This window comes from Arachis ipaensis, chromosome B05 (assembly GCF_000816755.2).
Source record: "Arachis ipaensis cultivar K30076 chromosome B05, Araip1.1, whole genome shotgun sequence".
In the NCBI taxonomy this organism is placed as follows: Eukaryota; Viridiplantae; Streptophyta; class Magnoliopsida; order Fabales; family Fabaceae; genus Arachis; species Arachis ipaensis.
Genome location: NC_029789.2, coordinates 19,517,898 through 19,536,684, shown reverse-complemented (window position 1 = coordinate 19,536,684; position 18,787 = coordinate 19,517,898). Strand labels below are relative to the sequence as shown.

Genomic DNA, 18,787 nt, shown 5'->3' with positions numbered 1-18,787 from the left:
GTCATCAGAGAGTGCCGGTGCTAAGCTGCACCAGTAAAATGTGAACTCGGTTAAACCGATTTCCTGTTTTTAACTAAAACAGACCAGGTAACCTTATAATATCATTCAAGAAGCTTCTAATACTAATATAATGATAATATTATCCTATTATCTCTCTTCTCTCATGAATCGAGTCTGGTTCATCAAACTGAGACTATTTACAAAAAACAGAATCAAAACTCTTAACCGATACGGTTCAAAAACTGGGTTTTTTGTGACTACGTTATCGAGCTTACCTCCGAAGAGGTTCTAGCTTTAGGATGACATAATTACAATGAGGATCGAGATACTTGTTGATATAGAAGAGGTGTTCCCTTTACTGATCTTCCGGTGAAATTCGTGCCTTCAGAAAAGATCTCGCGTACTCGAAAATGGGGTTGTTACATTATATATGTATATAGATTATCCGCCTTGTATATTTTGTATTTTGTCCTTCCTAGAGGTTGACTTTGGAGAATTAGGATTTGTATTTTGTCTATTGAATTACTGTTGGGGTGTATATGTATATATATTCTAGCCAGCCTTTGCTTCGCAGGTCGAGTCTAGATCTTGATTATGTAACTATCTTTTGGAACTCTACTTAATGTATATATATTTGTGTCTTAGTTTTTTGTATAAGCTTTCTGTCTTTCCGTTTCTCGTGAGCGTTGTATCTTCAGTTTTGTTTTGATCGTACCCTTTTCTTTCAAGGCTCCTAAATATATTATCCTTGTTATGTGTGTGTGTGTGTGTGTGTGTGTGTGTGTGCGTGTGTGCGTGTGTGCGTGTGTGCGTGTGTGTGTGTGTTTTGTGTGTGTATGTATTTTTACTTTTAAAGATCGTAGCGCCTCGCCACCTCTGATTTACGTCCTAGGCATAAAACTCTGAGTGGTAGGGTGTTACAGGTTACATTCTGTTTTTTTGTATGGGGCAAATGAAGTACCATATTAACATGTTATTTGTCCTTTTTTTGGTGTAGCCTTCTTTTTTTTAGGTTTGTGGTGTCATCAAAACCTTATAACTCTGCTATGGTATTTATTTCTTAAAACAATGTGACAATTAGCCTTCAATGGCAAGATATTGCTAAGATTATTTAGTTTGATTAATTACTTTGTTTATGGCTAAATATATCTTATATCAACAGTGTCAGAGACTTGTTTGGAACATTTGACAATGTTAATAATGGATAGTTTGGACTTACTCTTACACAACCAAGTTCAAACATCTACTCTCTTTCAAGCCATGCAATTTAATACACCATTACATTTACACATATTCTTGCACACAATGCCAATCCACTGAATAACATAATTGGGTTTACTTAGAAGTACATATCAAACAACGAAGTATCACATTAATTACAACTACCACAAACATGAAAATCATTAGTAGTTTCAAAGCTCTAACTTCAACTTCCAAACTGCCCAATCTCCATGCCACCTTTATCCTCCATTCATCATAGTCACTTTTAACCTCCAAATCAGCCCCTGCATCTTTCTTTGTACCACCTACATCCACCCCTTGATAGTCATCATCATCGACTCACATAAAGTAATTGCAATGACTGTCCTTCTGCAATTTTAGAAAGCAGAAAAAAAAATAAAAAAACACCCAACAACAGAGAACAAGATGAGAAACCATAAAAATCACTTTTAGCGGCCATTTATTTTGCTTTTAGCGGAAATAAAAATAGCCACTAATACATTTACCGGCAATTAGACATTAGCCGTCTTATGCTTTGTCGCTAAAAGGTTTTAGCAACAATTATAACATTTGCCGGTAAAGACCGTTTTAATGGCTGCAAAAAGTATATAACTTTTAGCGGCCATTTTCTTGGCAATTTATATGGCCACCAAAAGTAATTCTAATATTGCTATGTTATTCACTTTTAGTGACTATTACTATTGCCGCCAAAACTTATTTTACAGGAAATTTATATGGCCACTAAAAATAAGTCTAGAATTGTAATGTTATTCACTTTTAGTTGTCATTACTATTGCCGCTAAAATCTTAAGACTTTTTAGTTATATTATACTCATTTTCTTAGAAGTAACGAACTATCTTTTTTCTAGAATCAAGTATATATTTTTGCCAACAATAGTTATTATTATGCATAATATAAATATACTAAAATTAATTACTACAAAATGAAATATTTCATTAAACTCAAAATATTGATACATAAATTTCTCATAAAAAGTAATAAACCATGTTATAAATCTAACAACAAAAAAATACTACAAGCCTACAAGCCTATAACTATGTAGACCAGTTAATACAACTTCAAAAGGATTAGGCGCGAAGGTAGACCAATAGTTGTATTTTGCTTCAGCAATATCAGCGAGAATACCTGAAATATATTTCAGAGCTATCAATTGCAATAAAATGAAGTTTCTTCTAATACAAAGCTAATACTTTCTAAATATTTTATGATCAAAATGGCGGAGCAAAGGCCCATTCCAATCTTTTGGTTAGTTTAGCAACTTGCTCCCTTAAAGTGAATTATATTAATTTCAGCTAAAAATAATACTTCCATCATATTAATTCAGCTTCTTCCTAATTATTTAGTAGGTTTATGATTAAGGTTTGGTGCTATGATGACTTCTGAATCCAAAGATCCAACAACATTGATAATGCACATACATTTAAATGCTAGAGAAAAGGTTCAAAGAATTACCTCTTCTACAAGATCCCCAGCATTTCCTCTTACAAGTTCACAAAGATTGTTTTTAGTAAATGATTCATTGATCCAGAAACTGATGTACAAGGATTACATGGTGATTTTACGATCCTCGCAATCTCATATTAAGCTCTACTTAGAAGAAAGAAGATTCTAGAGCAGCAGTTTAAGAGCTTCAATTTTAAACAGACTCTTGACACTGAAATAATAAATGGACTACAAAAATAGCAACCTATACTACTAACAAGAAAAATGTGCAATCTTATATACCATTGTTTCTGAAAGAGTTGCAAAAGACAGATACAAGCTAATGCAAAATATAGCAAATGTTATGTAATATACATGAACAGTTTGCATCTGGTGTAGATCTGCAAGAGCTTTTTACCTCGACTGCCATAGAAAGAAAATTAATCATAAAGCATATAACATAGTAAGAATACTATCCAAATATAAAACTAATCAATGAATTTAGATATGTGAAGAAAACATTTTCCTAGAATACTAATAGGTATAAAGTAGTGCGTACAGATTGATTGCTGGCCCATCGCTCATAATAATGCGTATACCTCTCCAATGAACCTTAAATACTAACAATAAAGAGCATGTCAACAAAGAAAACTTAAAATCTAAGGCATTTATAAGCTACTAACACTGAATAAAAGGATTCAATTTTAATGAATGAAATATACTAAAAACATAACATACCAGCAAAAATCAAATTTACAAGGTGGAGTACACATCATGTGCATGCACCCTTGATTTTTTTTTCAATTGATCACTTGCACTTCGGACATGGCTTTGAGTTAGCAAGTATCCTAAATGTCAATAAATGAATAGCTAGCTCAAGATCTCAAATGGTAAACCCCCAAAGCAACCTAGGCAGGAAAACTTTATCTAGAGATATCAAAATATAATGTTTCCATACCAGTTCATGTTTTCAGATTCTGCACTATTTTTCAGAATCCACTTTGACATAGTGCCACAATCAACTGGACGATAAGCTTCCTCTGTGCATTGTATATCCAAAAACACATCTTACTGATCAGCAGAAAACCGAGTGTTTTGAAATGCAAAGCCAAAAAAACTTGAAGAAATCCATAAACTACTTACATTCCAGCAAAAGCTATATGAACAGAGGCAAGATACACATAATTTTCACTACCAATGTCAAAATTAACAGCATATTCACAGTCTGGAGCAGGACACCACTTGGTCTAGACAAAGCAAAGACAAGTAATGGGATTATTTTGGCAGTAAGACAACTGAGACAGAAACAACAGAATGATAAAAAATTATCCTTCAATAATGGCAAACAAAAAATGTCTCTATGAACTCTCTTCTCTCAGGTTCCACAAAAAAGATAAAACTAAAAATAAAAACTCAGGCTTCTGAATATTCAAACCAAACAATTAATTGAATAAAAGAAAAATTCAACAACTGAAAAATATGTCGAGAGAGAGAAATAGCAATCGTTACCAGAGAGAAACAGAGGAGCAGAGCAGCAACAAATATTTCTATCATGACTCAACTTAAACCTATAAGACAATATCTTGAAACAAGGAATTAAAAATAAAGAGCATTTTATTCTGTCATGAATCCGTTAAATAAGCTAGTGAAAAAATTGTCCTTAAAACGTTCATTTAAATAACCCCCGAAATAGATACCATCAGCTACTATATCATTTGTATGTGATATTATCTAATACCAAAAGATATTAGTGTATAGTTTACCCTTTATATTATAATTTATCATGAATTTATAACCCGGTGAAAAAAATCAAGAAAATGCATAAAAAAAAGGATAAGGAATCAATTATATAAAGGTTCTTATGCACAGGTCATTTTCTATCTAGTCGTGTGGTCCTTGTAAGAAGCAAAAAGCCTTATTATGTTTATATATAATTTTGTCGTAACAGAAGGGAAAAGAAAAACACATATTCAGATCTTAAATCAGAAAGTAAACGGTAAATCATTATAAGTACAGACAGAGAAATTATCTATAGAGAATCAATTGTTAGTTAATCAATATTAATCAATTTTAATATTTAAAATTAAAAAATTTATAATTTAAATTTTAAATTTTAAGATAAATAAAATAATTTTAAAAAAATTAACTATTTTTAGTTTAAAAAAAAGTTAACAATTACCTCACATTACTCTTATATATATGTCTAAACAATACAATATTATGCAGCCTGCATATTAAAGAGTTGTATATAACATGAGTAAACTATCATCTTGACATTAGTTTAATTAGTTTCGCTGTCATGGTATCAAATCTCAATAACCTTACACTTAACCTAATGTAGTAAACTAAAAAAATCTTGTAGAGTGTTCCTTAATGCTCGACTCAAGAGCTTCTGCTGCTGCTTTATTGTTAACAGTCTTATAACTTAAGCATAGCATTTTAACACTGAAATAAAAAAATATTTTACTTCCAAAGTCTAAACAATTTTTCATAACAAAATCACCGTTCATCCTTTAATAAGTTGGGTAAAAGTTAAACAGAATTTCTTTTAGGAAAAGTGGAAAAGCAGTTCAAGAAAAGACAGAGCATAGTCCGGTTACAATAATAATAAAAATGATATAAAGTAAAAGGCATGTGCAATTACATAATTAACACCCAAATTTCAAATAATGATTTAACAGGATGTGGAGCAATAATCACATGCTTAGTGAGTAGTTGGGCATAAAAAAAAATACATGATAAAACCAGTATTTTCTTTTAGGTTCCCTGAATAATATAAATGAACAGAAGTACATAAATAGTTATCATTTTTCACAGAAGTTCAAAAGATTTCAGGGAAAACAAGAGCAATTTTTAAAATTAACACTAAATAAGTTCAAAACTTGTTGTGCAACACCAAAACTTAAAAGCATGAAATGAAGTACATGTGAGAATATATTTATTTATTTTAATTAACTCATTTTAAGTTGATGTCAAGCAAAGACAAGGAACTAGATAAGACTTAAAAAGAATTTACATAGGCAACTGCGAACCAATCTCTTCCCCAAAAGACCAGGGTTCATGATCGTTTGTGCCTTTTTCAGAATGACCTTTGCAGAAGGGAAACAAGGAATCTACATCCATCCACCTTCCAAAAATCCTAGGTGTTGCGTTTCCAGCAAATCCCCTAAGATCAGGACCAGAAAATGGCTGACCACTGAGTCCCTGAACACAACAAATGCAAAAAATGAAGGGATGCAGAAAACTTACTGGATTCCAATATTTAAGTTGTAAATACATAAATATCCAATAAACAATATTACCTTGCAAAACCATTGACACACTCAACAAAGACAAACTTCACAAAATAAATTCAGAGTCAAGCTGCAGAACTGCATCTTACTATTATATAACTGAATCACATCCTACTTGCATGTATTTATTGCCCATAAGTTTATTATAAAACATGCCTTAAAAATAGCAGGTTTATTCATATCATTCCATATGCCATCAACACCATTGGAAATGGAATCTTTAACTAGATTAGCCCATAGAAGACAAACCTGCAATATATAGGATGGATATTCTAAAATGGAGAACCTAAAAAGGTTAAATTCGAGATGTGAACCCCCACTAAGTTCAATTTATCAATTCCACCACCTGTAATATATCACTGGAACACTTACAACATCAGAAAAATAGCTAGCATTTACCTTATTATAATAACATCAGTAAAATCTGGTCCATAAATGAGGCTCTTGTGCCTTCTACCCAGCAACTCCCTTCCTCGTCCATATGACAGTAGCGGATCAACAACTGGCCAATTACCAAGGTTCTGTAATAAGTAGCGTGGCATGCCAATAAGATAATAATTTATAGATTGATTAGACCCTAAATTTAAAATTTGAAATACAATCATTGTATGATAAATTAGTAGATATCTTAGAAATTACCAACCACTCTACCAGCTACTAATTAAGACAAACTTCTGCTGAAATTAGCCTACTATATAGATTTTGGACTATCCTACTCTAATATCTTAGCCAATTATTAGAAACAATAATGTCTTACCGTGGATCATAAAAAGATAGATGATGTATAAATAAACCTATCTACCTTCCAACAATGCCATTACATAATAAACCATAGGCAGGTTTGTTCTACTTATTAGCTCTACTCGACTATTTTGTCTGATAAACCACCACATTCTTGAACTAACAATGACAATATTCCAAATTCCAGTGAAAAATATAGCATGGAAAAGAAGAAACATTAATTTAGTTACCTCCATTACTCCATAGCAGTTGCATTATACAGAGGCAGAGTCATCGGAAACTAGTGTTGTTTCTAAACCATGGAAATTGTAGCCGCTGCACACACATGACACATAAAAGAAACACACAAAAATCACAAAGTATTCAAAAATCTTAGAATCAGAGAAATTGAAGATGAAAACCTAAATTGAGATATTGCAGTGTGTTTGAGAGGTTGAATTGAGAATGAGATTTGATGAGTGTAGTGCGCGTGAGATTAGCGATAGTGTATGTGGCGGAAGTGAGAATCTGATCAAGAACCTCCTCAACCTCTGCGTTGGACTTCCTTGCCAACATTAACGATGGTGTTGAAAGTGAAGGTAATGCTACAGGTTCCGCCATATTTTCGTTTCTTCCTTGGCGACATTGGCGATAGAACCGAACCTAGCAATGGAGATCTGAGACACGAACGAACAAGAATAGCGATGCGGATCTGAGGGGAGAAGATGAAAACATGAAGAATGATCAATTTGAATGAGTGTGAATGATTGAAGGATGATGGATGGTCGTCGGCGATGGTAAGGCCTACGAGTGGTCGGCGAGGGAGGGAATGACTTGAGGAGTTTCTCTCTTTTGGTTACTTGAGTTAAGGAACAGAAGTTTTGATTGAATTAAGATGAGATAAAAAAATATAATAAAAAATTAGCGACAATATTGACAATGGCCACTATTGAGTTAGGAAAAATAGGATTAAAAGAATAAAAAGATACTAATTTAACGGCAATAATAATAATTGCCAGTATAATATATAGTAATAATGACAATTATATAATTGCCATAATAACATAGCTTAAACAAAAGAAATAATGGCTATTATATTATGGCCACTAAAAATTTGTCGCTAAAACTAATTTTCTTATAGTGTTAGACATGCATGAAACAATCTATTTGGATTCTCTGCTGTCCCAGATTTTTTAATCATAGTCTTCAACCCACAGAAACATTATTCGTCATGAATCTTCCTCCTCGTTCGCATTGAAGTGCTAGAACCATGACTGTCGTACGACGGATACAACAAACCACTACCATGATCTCAATTTCCTATCCCCATCCTTGCGGCAAACCAACAATATAGGTTCTACCTAAGTCTATGGCCATCAAAATGTTGACGGCAACTTATTTATCATTGAATTTGGGATTTGGGTTCATCTATTTAGGGACTAATTTGAATTGTTCCAAAATACTTATTTTTCAGCAACAAGAGGAAACTACTTGGTGTCTACCACGCTGGCAGTTAACAGGGCACGTTAGCCAACGTTTGCCATCTTAGCGAAGGAGATGACGGAAGGACGAACGTGACCAGGTTGGTTATCTTTCGAGGACGAAAACGAAGATCGAGGTATCTTTCAGGGACCATTTTGACTATTACTCATAATACTAATAACAATTTCTTTTCTTTTAAGACTCTAGAACAAAAACAGCAAATACATATCGGTGATCAATAACCATCCAAAATTAAATACAACGAAAATCTCCATGGAAGTTGTTAAACCTGATAAATTAATAAATAATTAACTAATAAATTAATTTTGAGAACAAAAAATTAGGAAATTAAATTTTATAAGTTGAATATGTAAAAATATTTAAAACACAAATTAAAATACTAATATTAAAGGTTTTGGCTCAAAGTTAGGCCAACAGGCCGAATCGGTTGAATCGGGCCCATATTGGACCCAAGCCCAACCCAAAAGAGCTTCCCCCTTGCCCTTATTTTAGCACAATTGTTCCTCAAGCCAAAGAAAGAGAGAGAACGGTGGTGAAGAGAGAAGAGAGATCAAGAACCAAACCCTTAATCACTTCCAAATTTCATTTTCACATAACTTTCAATTCAGAGATCCGATTGAAGAGCCGTTTATGGCCATGCGTTCGTCTCGAAATCCTCTTTGATTCTATCCAACAAAGTAGTAAAAATCTTTAAAATTCTTGCTCAGTTCTCCCTCCCCTATAATTTTGCATTTTTGGTTTTGGAGATGTTGAATTATTGTGATTTTGATTGTTTAGGGGTATTCTAACGGTGGATAATTGTTGGATTTTACCCTAATTATCAATGGTGAGATAAGAAACCATTAATCCTTTTGAATCTTCCAATTTTATGAGGTTAGGATTTTGAAATTTTGAATATATATGAAATTATATGGAATTAGGATGAATATATGTGAAGTTGAAGTCAAATTGGTGAAATTGGAACCAAATTGTGGTGATTGAAAATTGATGAATTAAATTGGAACCTTTGGAAGCTTGTCAAGTGGACTTGGAGGCTTGTGTGGCAAGAGGTCTTGAGGTGTTTTGTGGCTAGGGAGGAATCAGCCAAAGTATGGTTTTGGTTTCTCGTAGTTAATATATAATGTCGCGTGAAAACTTAGGTTAGTTACCCTAAGATAGGTTGAAATTATATGTATTGATTGATTGAATGTGTGTGTGTGTGTGTGTGTGTAATATGTGTGGTGAATTTGATTTGGAGGTTAAATTTGAGTAAGTGTAGGAAGATGATAATGATGATGTGATATGAGTCTTGATGAGGGTTGATCATGTTGTGATGCATAATGATTATGTTGATGAGTATGTGAAATTTCGGCCGGAGGCCATGACCGGTAAGTCCGAGTAAGTATGATTCATTGGAATGAATGTTAGTTATTGATTGTGATGATGTTTGAGGGTAATGTGGATTTGGTGGTAAAATTTGGTGAAATATAGTTGAACTTGAAAAATTTGAATTGAAGCGGTTAAGAATTGAGTAATTAGGTTTAGAATGATTGGAAAGTGATTGAGAAATGATTTCTAATGTGTAGTAGTGTGTTTGGTATTGAATTATGAATATTTTGATATTGAATTAAGTTAGGGTTTGGTTGGTTTGGATTGGAAAATTTGGAAAAGACTTGAGGTTTTGGATTTTAGTAAAAACACAATTTTTAACCAACTTTGATATGCTGCAACTTGGCCCTCGGACCCTCAAATTTGATGAAACTTATCTTAAATAAAAATTGGGTTCGAGTAGTTTATGACGTTTAAAGAACGGATAAAAAAGATTTTTAACAAAAAAGTTATGCTTGTTTGAAATTTGGGTTTAAAAACACATTTTGCATAAAGCCAGAATTTCTGGTATGCATGCGTATGCACACTGTCGTGCGTACGCACAGACCCAGAGCGTTGGTGAGACTCGTGCATATGCACAAGGGTGTGTGCGTACGCACACCCTGGGAATTTTGCAAGTTGTGCATACGCACCCCATGATACGTACGCTCATGAAGGGAAGTTTGTTTGGTGCGTGCGTATGTACAATACCATGCGTATGCACGATACCCTGTTTTTGCACTAAAAACTTGTTTTTACCTGTTTGGCTTTTCCAGCAAGCTTGTAAACCTCCGTAACCCATGTTTAAGGTCCGATAGCCAGCTTTTAAACTTTGGAAAGAGAGCGAACATATCGAGGGTGTTGAATTGATATTGAGGAAGATTTGTGAAGTGATTACTTGAATTAAAGAGGATTGATAATGATGAATGAAACCTGATTGATGGCAATGATGATGTTGATGAGTTATGATTGTGAAGATAGACAAGTAATTCCTATCCGAGTTACGAATTTTAGAATGAGCGTGAGTTTAACTAGAGAAATGTATTGATGAATATGAATAAGATTATGGAGTGGAGTACCAAAAGAAATGATGAGAGCTATGATTAATGAACAGATTAAATGCATAATTGACTTGAGAAAAGAATGATAGGACTGGTGATGGTCTGAGTGGTTGAGTTGGCGAGGTCTGGGTGATATCCCGCTCGTGTATTATTTGAATATCGGTTAGGGCAAGGTCTGATTGAATAATGATTTTATTAAGCTGCGAGTTGCTTATGCTAATGATGAGTTGGATGTGGGGAAGGCGGTAGGGCGCTAATCCCTCGATTTATTCCCCCGCATTCTTTGTGATTATGATGAGTTAGATGTGGGAAAGGCGGTAGGGCACTAATCCCTCAATTTATTCTCCTGTATTCTTTGTAATTATGATGAGTTGGATGTGGGGAAGATAGTAGGGTGCTAATCCATCGATTCATTTCCCCGCATTCTATGCGATTGTGTTATGTGGGATGTGAAGAAGGTGGTAGAGTACTAATCCCCCGATGTTTTCCCTCACGTTCTCTCTATCTCTCTGTCTGCAAGGTGGTAGAACACTAATCTCCCGACCGGTATGACACGGCCTCACTAGGGGAAGGTGGTAGGGCACTAATCCCCCGATTTATTTCCCCTGGTGTTTGCCTCCAGGAGAAGGTAGTAGGGCACTAATCCCCCAATTTTATACCTCCTAGAGATGCGCAGTCGATAAACAGTATCCGGGTTAGCTACCGGGTGTGTCGGGTTTTGGCAGTTAACCGACACATGAGCTCATGGCCAGTAGGACAGGCATGCATCATGTGCATTTGTATGCTTTGTTTGAGTTTACATTTGTTTTGGTTTGTCTAATTGTTTATCTGTGATTAACTGCTATCTATATCTATGCTTTTCTTGTCAGTTTTGTTTGTGTTTGTATCTGAGAGATCCCTCATATGGTGGAGACATGATCAAAATTGTTCCTTAGTGATCATCACTGTGAAGCTAGGCCAGTCAGAGTATACAAAATTGTTCCTTTTATCCGTCTCCTTCCGTCCCTTCATCACAGTCACCATCACTACCACCACCACCACCATCATCATCATCATCATCAATGTGTCAAGGTAAAGATGTCATCACCGTAGCTGCAACAGTAAATTTGACATAGTCAGACACCGATTTGAAAAACAATGTTGGCGAAGTATAGATCCGTGGTGTGAGGAAGCAACCATGGGGAAGATAGATACAAGATCCATGGAAGAAAGCACACGTGTAGCTTGGAACCTTCAATTTCGCTGAGGAGGTGCAGGATCAGCAATGGACAGCGAAGGCGGTAGCATTGGGAAGGAGAGTGAGGGAGAGAAGAGAAAGGGAGATGCAAGATTCGTGTTTCTAGGTTTCTTGTTTCGAACACAATATTTGGGATTTTGGTACCTCAAATCGCCTTCTATAATTGGTGACTTGAGCTAAAGATCAATCATGAGTTCTCAAGGATCGTGCGATATTAAGTGACTTGAGCTTGTTCATGTTGCTATTATTAGGTTCTAGCCTGATTTTGTAATTGGTTGAATGGTACTTCTAGGGTTTGATGTAATGTGTAAATTTCAATGAACTTCTTGTTGAATCTTTATAATACTAGTCACTAGTAAATGATATAATGTTGATGATAAAGAATTATGGAGAAGCTCGTTGGTATGATGACTCAATAAGTGGTAACAAATCGGAAATAGATGCCTTGAACTTCCATGGAGATTTTCGTTGTATTTGATTTTGGATGATTATTGATCACCGATATGTATTTGTTGCTTTTGTTCTAGAGTCCTAAAAGAAAAGGAATTGTTATTAGTATTATCACTACAAAAAAATATTGAATATCATCGGATTTACTGGTAGATTTACTAAGAAAATCTGACGGTATAGACCTCGTTAGTAATTATTTACTGGCGAATTTTTTCGTCCGCCCGCTAATTACCAGTGAATTTATCGACGGATATAAATTTTCATTTGGCGAAATTCTTGAGCTTATTACTGTCGGATTAATCTTCGGTAAATTCGACAGTAAACTTAAATTTAAAATTTTTTAAAAAAAATTAAATGGTAAGACTTCCTTAGATGATAACATTTTTTTTTTGCAATCTTAACACCAAACAACAGCACTAAATCACATTTATATTCTAATATTAAAAAGAAAAGAAAGAACTTCTATTTTATTTCTTTCCAACCAAATAAAGCTTCATTTCTCTCCTTAACTCACTCTCTAGTAAGTAATAGTATGAACTATATGCAGGAGGATTAAAATAAAGCATCATGAATATATAATTTTTTATTTAATTATTTTTCTATATCTAATTTACTAACTTTGTGATATTATATTATTATTCATAGGCAATTGTTCTTCTGCAAATGAAGGAGTCACTAATCAAGTAGTGTTTCAAGATCCAATGGTGACCACATACAAATGTGGAATAAATTAATGTTCAATGTTAATTATTATAGCAACAACATTAACTTATGTCATTTAAAAAAAAGAAAGAAACAAGCTCACATTTATCTGAATTAGGTGAATTTTTATTTCTTGAATTCCAAACTAAAATAACATGAACATTTCCTGAAACAGTATGAATAAAAATAAATTATCAACAATTTATTTAACTCCGTCAGCAAAATAATATCAATTCAACTTTTTTCACATAAATAACATAATTCAATAGCAACAAAGAACCATTCATATATCTTTCCATATCCAAAATTTCAATTGGCAATTGAACTAAAAAAACTAACATATTCAGTATTATTACATACCATTTACCTGAACATATTACAACTCACCAGTATCCTCATCTTTAACATATGGTTCAATATTCAATTCAACGATACCTATACAAATTTAGAAATAGATCAAAAGAACTTAACACAACTAAATTAGAATAATCAAATAAGCAAATAGTTAACAAAATGACAAAAAAATATCCTATCTAAGCAACCCAACAGCAACATTAATATTAGAATAATGAACTGCCCAAAAAGCCACAGCACACAAATAGCTTACTTAGATTCATGTCAATGAATAAGAACACTAAAATGAAATTTATTATGATAATAATAAGGAAAAAAACATAAACACGCATTAATAAAATAAAGCCAACTGAAAAAAGTAAAAACGGGGTTAGGATTAGGATTTAAAAAGGGGTTAGATTTTTCTTATTTAAAATGAAGTAAAACCGATAATAGAATAGGGAGAGGGATGAGGGCAACCTACCTAGAAGAGGGGGGAGAGACGCAGCTCAGGCGATAGAAGATGCAGCAGCAGCAGCGGTACCAACGACCGCAAAGACAGAGGGAGAAGCTCCATTTCAGGCAACAAAACAAGATCAAGGCAAGTCCATGAAGTCTTTGAAGAAGAATGCAGATGGCCGGCACTGGCAGAGGGTGGGCAGAAGGGCTGCCAAAGGTAGAGAGAGAAGAGAGAAAGAGAGAGGAGAAGGTTAGAGAGAGAGAGAGAGAGAGAGAGTTTCGAAAATGAGGGAGAAGGTTTGCGTTTTGAATTTAGGGCAAGCAGTAAATTCGACGGTAGTGTATTGCGAGTCACCAAAATGCAGCTTTCCACTAATTGGGTTTACCGGCTAATTTTTCTGCCAGCAAATTCCATGCTAAATTTCACGCCTATTTTTTCCATTTTTTCTCCGATTATTACAGGTGAATTTACCGTCGGAAAAGAAAATCTACCGGTAATGATTTGACCTGACGAATTTGACACCTAAACCATCGGTAAATCCACCGATAAAGCCAACGCTAAACCCGATGGTATTCAACGTTTTTTCTTGTAGTGTATTTTTCCACTTCTTGCTCTCCAATTCCATGGATTGTTAATGGTGTGTATATCTAGTAGGACAATGAATTTTGCAGTGGAAGTGATGGTGATTATGGAAGAAAGATGAGAAAGGGAGAGGAAAGAAAATGGGTATTTACAGAATTATTAACAAAAAATTAATTATTGGTTATTTTTGTCAAATAGAACTTATCTTATACGAGTATAACTTTTGTTTTAATTTTTCATGGTCAATCTTGTCAGCATTCACATCTTTCATAGTCAGAAATAACTATTTACTCTATTTTATATATATATGTCGTGTCCCCGTATTTTATAAGATTTTAAAATTCATATATCCATGTGTCTCGTGTCTTAAAATTTGAGGGACAATAAATAAATAAATAAAATAATTTTGAATTATTCTATTCTTAGAATTAAAATATGTTGTTGCCACTTGGCAAGCATTTTTTTTTATCGCTGAAACCAAATCACTGTGGGCAACGCCCGTGGATCATAGGAATTCCAACCAGATATTAGATTCATGCTAGTTTTTTAAAGGGTTAGCTTATTATCGTCAAGCCCTGTCCAAAAAAAAAAGAAGCTTATTATCGTCAAGCATCATGATGAAATAAAAAAGGCAGACCGATTTCAGAAACACTTAACATGCCCTGGTAATATCTGACCAAAAAAAAATAGCATGCCCTGGTACAAGCATTTAACATGTATTGTAATCTAGCCCTTACAAAGAAGTATTTATTAGATATTAGCTTAATGATTCACTTAATTGCATTTATTTGGTTGATGTATAAAGGGACTAACTCAACCAGTTAAGATAAGAAGTTAGTTTTCTGTTACTGTTAGGATGCAGCGTTAGTTATAACAGTTTGTTGTATATAGTTGAAAGCTCCATGATCAAAAGCTAAGCTTGTTGCTTCCATTCCAAGCAATTAATCTTTTCTCTCTCTCTCTCTGTCTATCTTCTAACAGTATTTGCAACATATACAACATATCCAAGTACGAAGACAAGATTTAATGACTTCGCACGATGTAAATTATCCACCCAGACAACCTCTTGCAGACAACTAACTAAATGCTATATATACATCAAGTGCTTGGGCCAACCTACAATCATAACAATCGTAATGCAAAATCAATCGGGAAAGAGAACTATGAAGCCATAACCATCACAATATTGCATGAGAAAAAACAATGTTCGTGAAGGTCATATCTGCTACATCTATGACAATGACGTTACAACCAACAGGGACTTACACTACATCAGAAACGAACATGCATGGCCGTGTTAGACATTTCTCTAAGCAATGCTGCAACGAAAATGGGAGACCTCTTTTGCTGGTTTCAACGAAAAGAAGAACATCTACCACATTCTGTACATTACAATCGGTTAGATGTCAATAGTAGAACAACACATACTACAGCTGGGTGTTGGAATTGGCCTTGGTAAGAGCTTTAACAAAGTAATTCCGGATCTCTGGAGTTATCCGCTGAATCAGAAGTGTGTGTCTGCAAATAGTTGGTGCAAACAGAAATTTAAGAATCTCAAGAATTATGGCATATGGAATGCGATAGTAAATGTGAATATCAATGAATATCCAAAACATAATATATACAACCTTGAAATAAAGCTCCAAGATACAAGGTAGTAGTTAATAGATCAATAAAGTATATATATATATATATATATGGCAGCAATTTTTCCAACTTTTATAGAGAGAATTTGACAGCAAGTCAGCAACTAGTTTCCAGACACCCATTGCTATAATTGACCGGCCAACACTTATCCAGCTTATTTCAACAGAAGTTCTAGTTTTACTGTCAAATCCTACCTAAACACAAGTCAAGAAGAAAACTAATATATTTAACAAACTCGCAACATAGTAGCCATAGAACCTAGAAGTCTCAAACATGATTCTTAACATCTATATGTTTAATCCAGATTAACCCTATCTATTGGTTTATGGTAAGTGTCAACCACTAAGAGGAAGGAATACCTAGGGGGGAAAAAAAAGAGAGCAAAGGATTGGAAGGAGTTAGGTAGATACCCTGGCCTTGCACTCAGTTTATCAAATTGCTCCAGGATAAAAAGGATGCATGCGTGCCTTAATGATATAGCATTAAAAGCTTCTGAAAGTTCGTACATACTTGACACGTTCTCTAGTGATATATCCTGGGACAAAAAAACAAAAGTCAAGAGAGACCTACCTTCCAGTGGAATATTGGTTAAGTTATAGTGCAATACAACTAGATGTGTGTGTGCAACAAATCCAATTATAGATATCAAATCTGACCTGTGCAATGGTGTATTCACAATGTCTCTTAAGTCCCTCTAAAAGATACTGATCAGCCGCTCGGAGTAGATCTTGGGCAATATCAAGAGTGACATCAACTGACCCAGTATATATAAATCTGGACCAAGATTAAACAATTAAGATTTAATTTTTCAATAGAACACATCATGACCATAAAACACAGAGCAAAGCACATATTTGACCTCATCATCAGTTCAAAGACCTCCCATCTAATATTTGGAATCTCAATGTCTCTTGCATCCTTCTCCTGCCATGAATAAAACATTTGCATGTCATGTACGTAAATCTGTAACTTCCTGCTAAAAAAATAAGCTTAGCCAAATCTCCAGCTAAAGTTTTCAACTAATTTTAATATGAGAATAAAGTCTCATGAAAATCATGTGGGTCAATAACAGTGTTTTCTTTTCTTGGACAAAAAAATTTGTAATACTGAGGAGAGAGAGCGCATGCTTTTGGTTTCTTTATATCTTGGGAGTATTGTCCAGAGTTGGGGAAGGATAAGATACATGGCTTGCTAGTAGAGATCAATATAAGCTCACCCTGTAACCACCATCAAACATTGCACGAAATGCATCTGAAGATGCAAGCAGGCAGATTCTGTGAGCAAAAAACCGTTTGCCTGCAGTTAAGTATGAAAGTAGCAGTTAACTACAAATACCAATGAATCTACAGCACCACATTCCATCAAGTTATTTTTCAAGCAATAGTTTCAAGAAAGATGCAGCATGGATGAAAAGAATCAACCTTCAACCAAAAATGTTACATCGGACAAGGTAGAATTGTTGACATATTGCTCTCCTAAATAGACCTGCAAAAGGAAGAAAAGTATATGATCTCAGATTCTAACTTCTAGAAGCATCTTATTCTAGATTATTTAGACAAGAAATAGAGGCAGTAGATGTGGACCAAGGTTCTAAGTTATAACTAGACCCCATCGCTAAGGTATTCAAATCATCTTTATACAGAATAAATATCAAAAGTTCACATGCCCAACACAAAAATACATGTATTAAAAATTTCAACCTCAAGTTGAATCTAATCAATACCATCTATCCTCAATAAAAAACAAACGGAAATAAAGTTTAGAACCAAAATAATCAAATGCAAGCAGCCTGTTGAGATTATATGAAAATACTAGAAAAAATAAAATAAAATTCTGTAACTCTAAGCAGCGCCGATTACAAAGACTGAGGAAAATGACTTCTATATAAGACTACCTGGGGTGTTGGAGAAGGAGGAGCAGCATCAACAGGAGACAGAGTCATAGCTTTGTTAGCCACCTTAAACAAAGCAACAGCCCCCTCTAGTTGCTGCTTAGGGCTGGATGAACCAAGCAGCCCAATAAGCAACTCAAGACCTACAGCACATATACTCAGCATCAATAACAAGAAATGATGGACCCACCAAATGGAGTCTATACAACTAATAATATATATCAAACTTCTGTAAAAGATATGACTGAGATGAAACTGTTAGGGACTTGGGTATCATGGGGTGCCCAAAGTCGCACATCGGGTGTATGGGATGCTTGATGTTATATATAAGGAGAGTGGTTCTTCCCCTTTATCAGCTAGCTTTTAAGGTGTGGTTTCCCACTTTCCTTAGATACTTAACAGAAACATACCATGGTGATCGATAAATATTTTTTTCTGATCCTCTGCTGCACAAAGATGAGCAAGAGCCAAAGCCACTCTTCTCTGGAAGGCCTTCTCTGAAACTCGCATCAGATATAGCAAATGGTTCAACACCTACACAGATGAACATAACTGATTAGAAATTGCAATGAAATATAAAACATGGGATAAGGCTCGGTAATTGTATAGAACTTGAGGTTCTGACAATTTGATTCAGTAGTAGCACTCGTCATTTCCATGTTAATTACTACCAAAAACTTTTTAAATTATCCTGTCTAAGCGAAGTTTTGCTTACACGGCCATGTATCTTCTCTTCCAATCTTTTCAATGTCTTTGCAACACAATCTTTAGTTGCCTGCAATAGAAACCAATCCCACATAGATCAACATATGTTACATGTCCATGATCAACCTTCTATTTTCCAGTATGAAGAATTTATAAGTCATATGCAATCAGGTGGCATATTTGATTTGTAC

At 34.4% G+C, this 18,787-nt stretch overlaps 1 protein-coding gene and 1 long non-coding RNA gene across 15 annotated transcripts in view; both read right to left on the bottom strand.

Annotated features, from left to right (window-relative positions):
- LOC107643259 lies at nt 2,264-7,546 on the bottom strand. Of its 6 annotated transcripts, none has more exons than XR_001620801.2 (9): nt 7,101-7,546; nt 6,930-7,014; nt 6,358-6,479; nt 5,682-5,869; nt 3,809-3,912; nt 3,624-3,705; nt 3,404-3,513; nt 2,696-3,285; nt 2,264-2,368 (listed from the first exon to the last, which is right to left on the bottom strand). It is a non-coding gene; the product is annotated as an uncharacterized LOC107643259 (long non-coding RNA). The 6 variants fall into 6 exon arrangements; XR_001620802.2 differs by having other exon boundaries at nt 2,264-3,088; nt 3,225-3,285; XR_001620797.2 differs by having other exon boundaries at nt 2,264-3,285.
- The window catches only part of LOC107643258 (ARM REPEAT PROTEIN INTERACTING WITH ABF2), an 8,988-nt gene continuing 4,948 nt past the window's right edge, over nt 14,748-18,787 (bottom strand). Inside the window, exons 11-20 of one of the 9 annotated variants that reach the window (XR_002362594.1) lie at nt 18,607-18,666; nt 18,302-18,425; nt 17,895-18,034; nt 17,422-17,485; nt 17,217-17,296; nt 16,860-16,924; nt 16,657-16,774; nt 16,360-16,535; nt 15,620-15,871; nt 14,748-14,928 (exon numbers count right to left, since the gene is read on the bottom strand). Coding sequence is in view for 3 of the 9 variants with exons in the window: in XM_021123292.1 (XP_020978951.1) it covers nt 15,781-15,871; nt 16,360-16,535; nt 16,657-16,774; nt 16,860-16,924; nt 17,217-17,296; nt 17,422-17,485; nt 17,895-18,034; nt 18,302-18,425; nt 18,607-18,666 (918 nt within the window). In the remaining 6 variants the exon portion in view is untranslated. Of the gene's footprint in view, nt 14,929-15,174; nt 15,872-16,359; nt 16,536-16,656; nt 16,775-16,859; nt 16,925-17,216; nt 17,297-17,421; nt 17,486-17,894; nt 18,035-18,301; nt 18,426-18,606; nt 18,667-18,787 lie in introns of those variants that run through there. The other 8 variants (XR_002362596.1, XR_002362593.1, XR_002362595.1 and 5 more) reach the window with 8 other exon arrangements.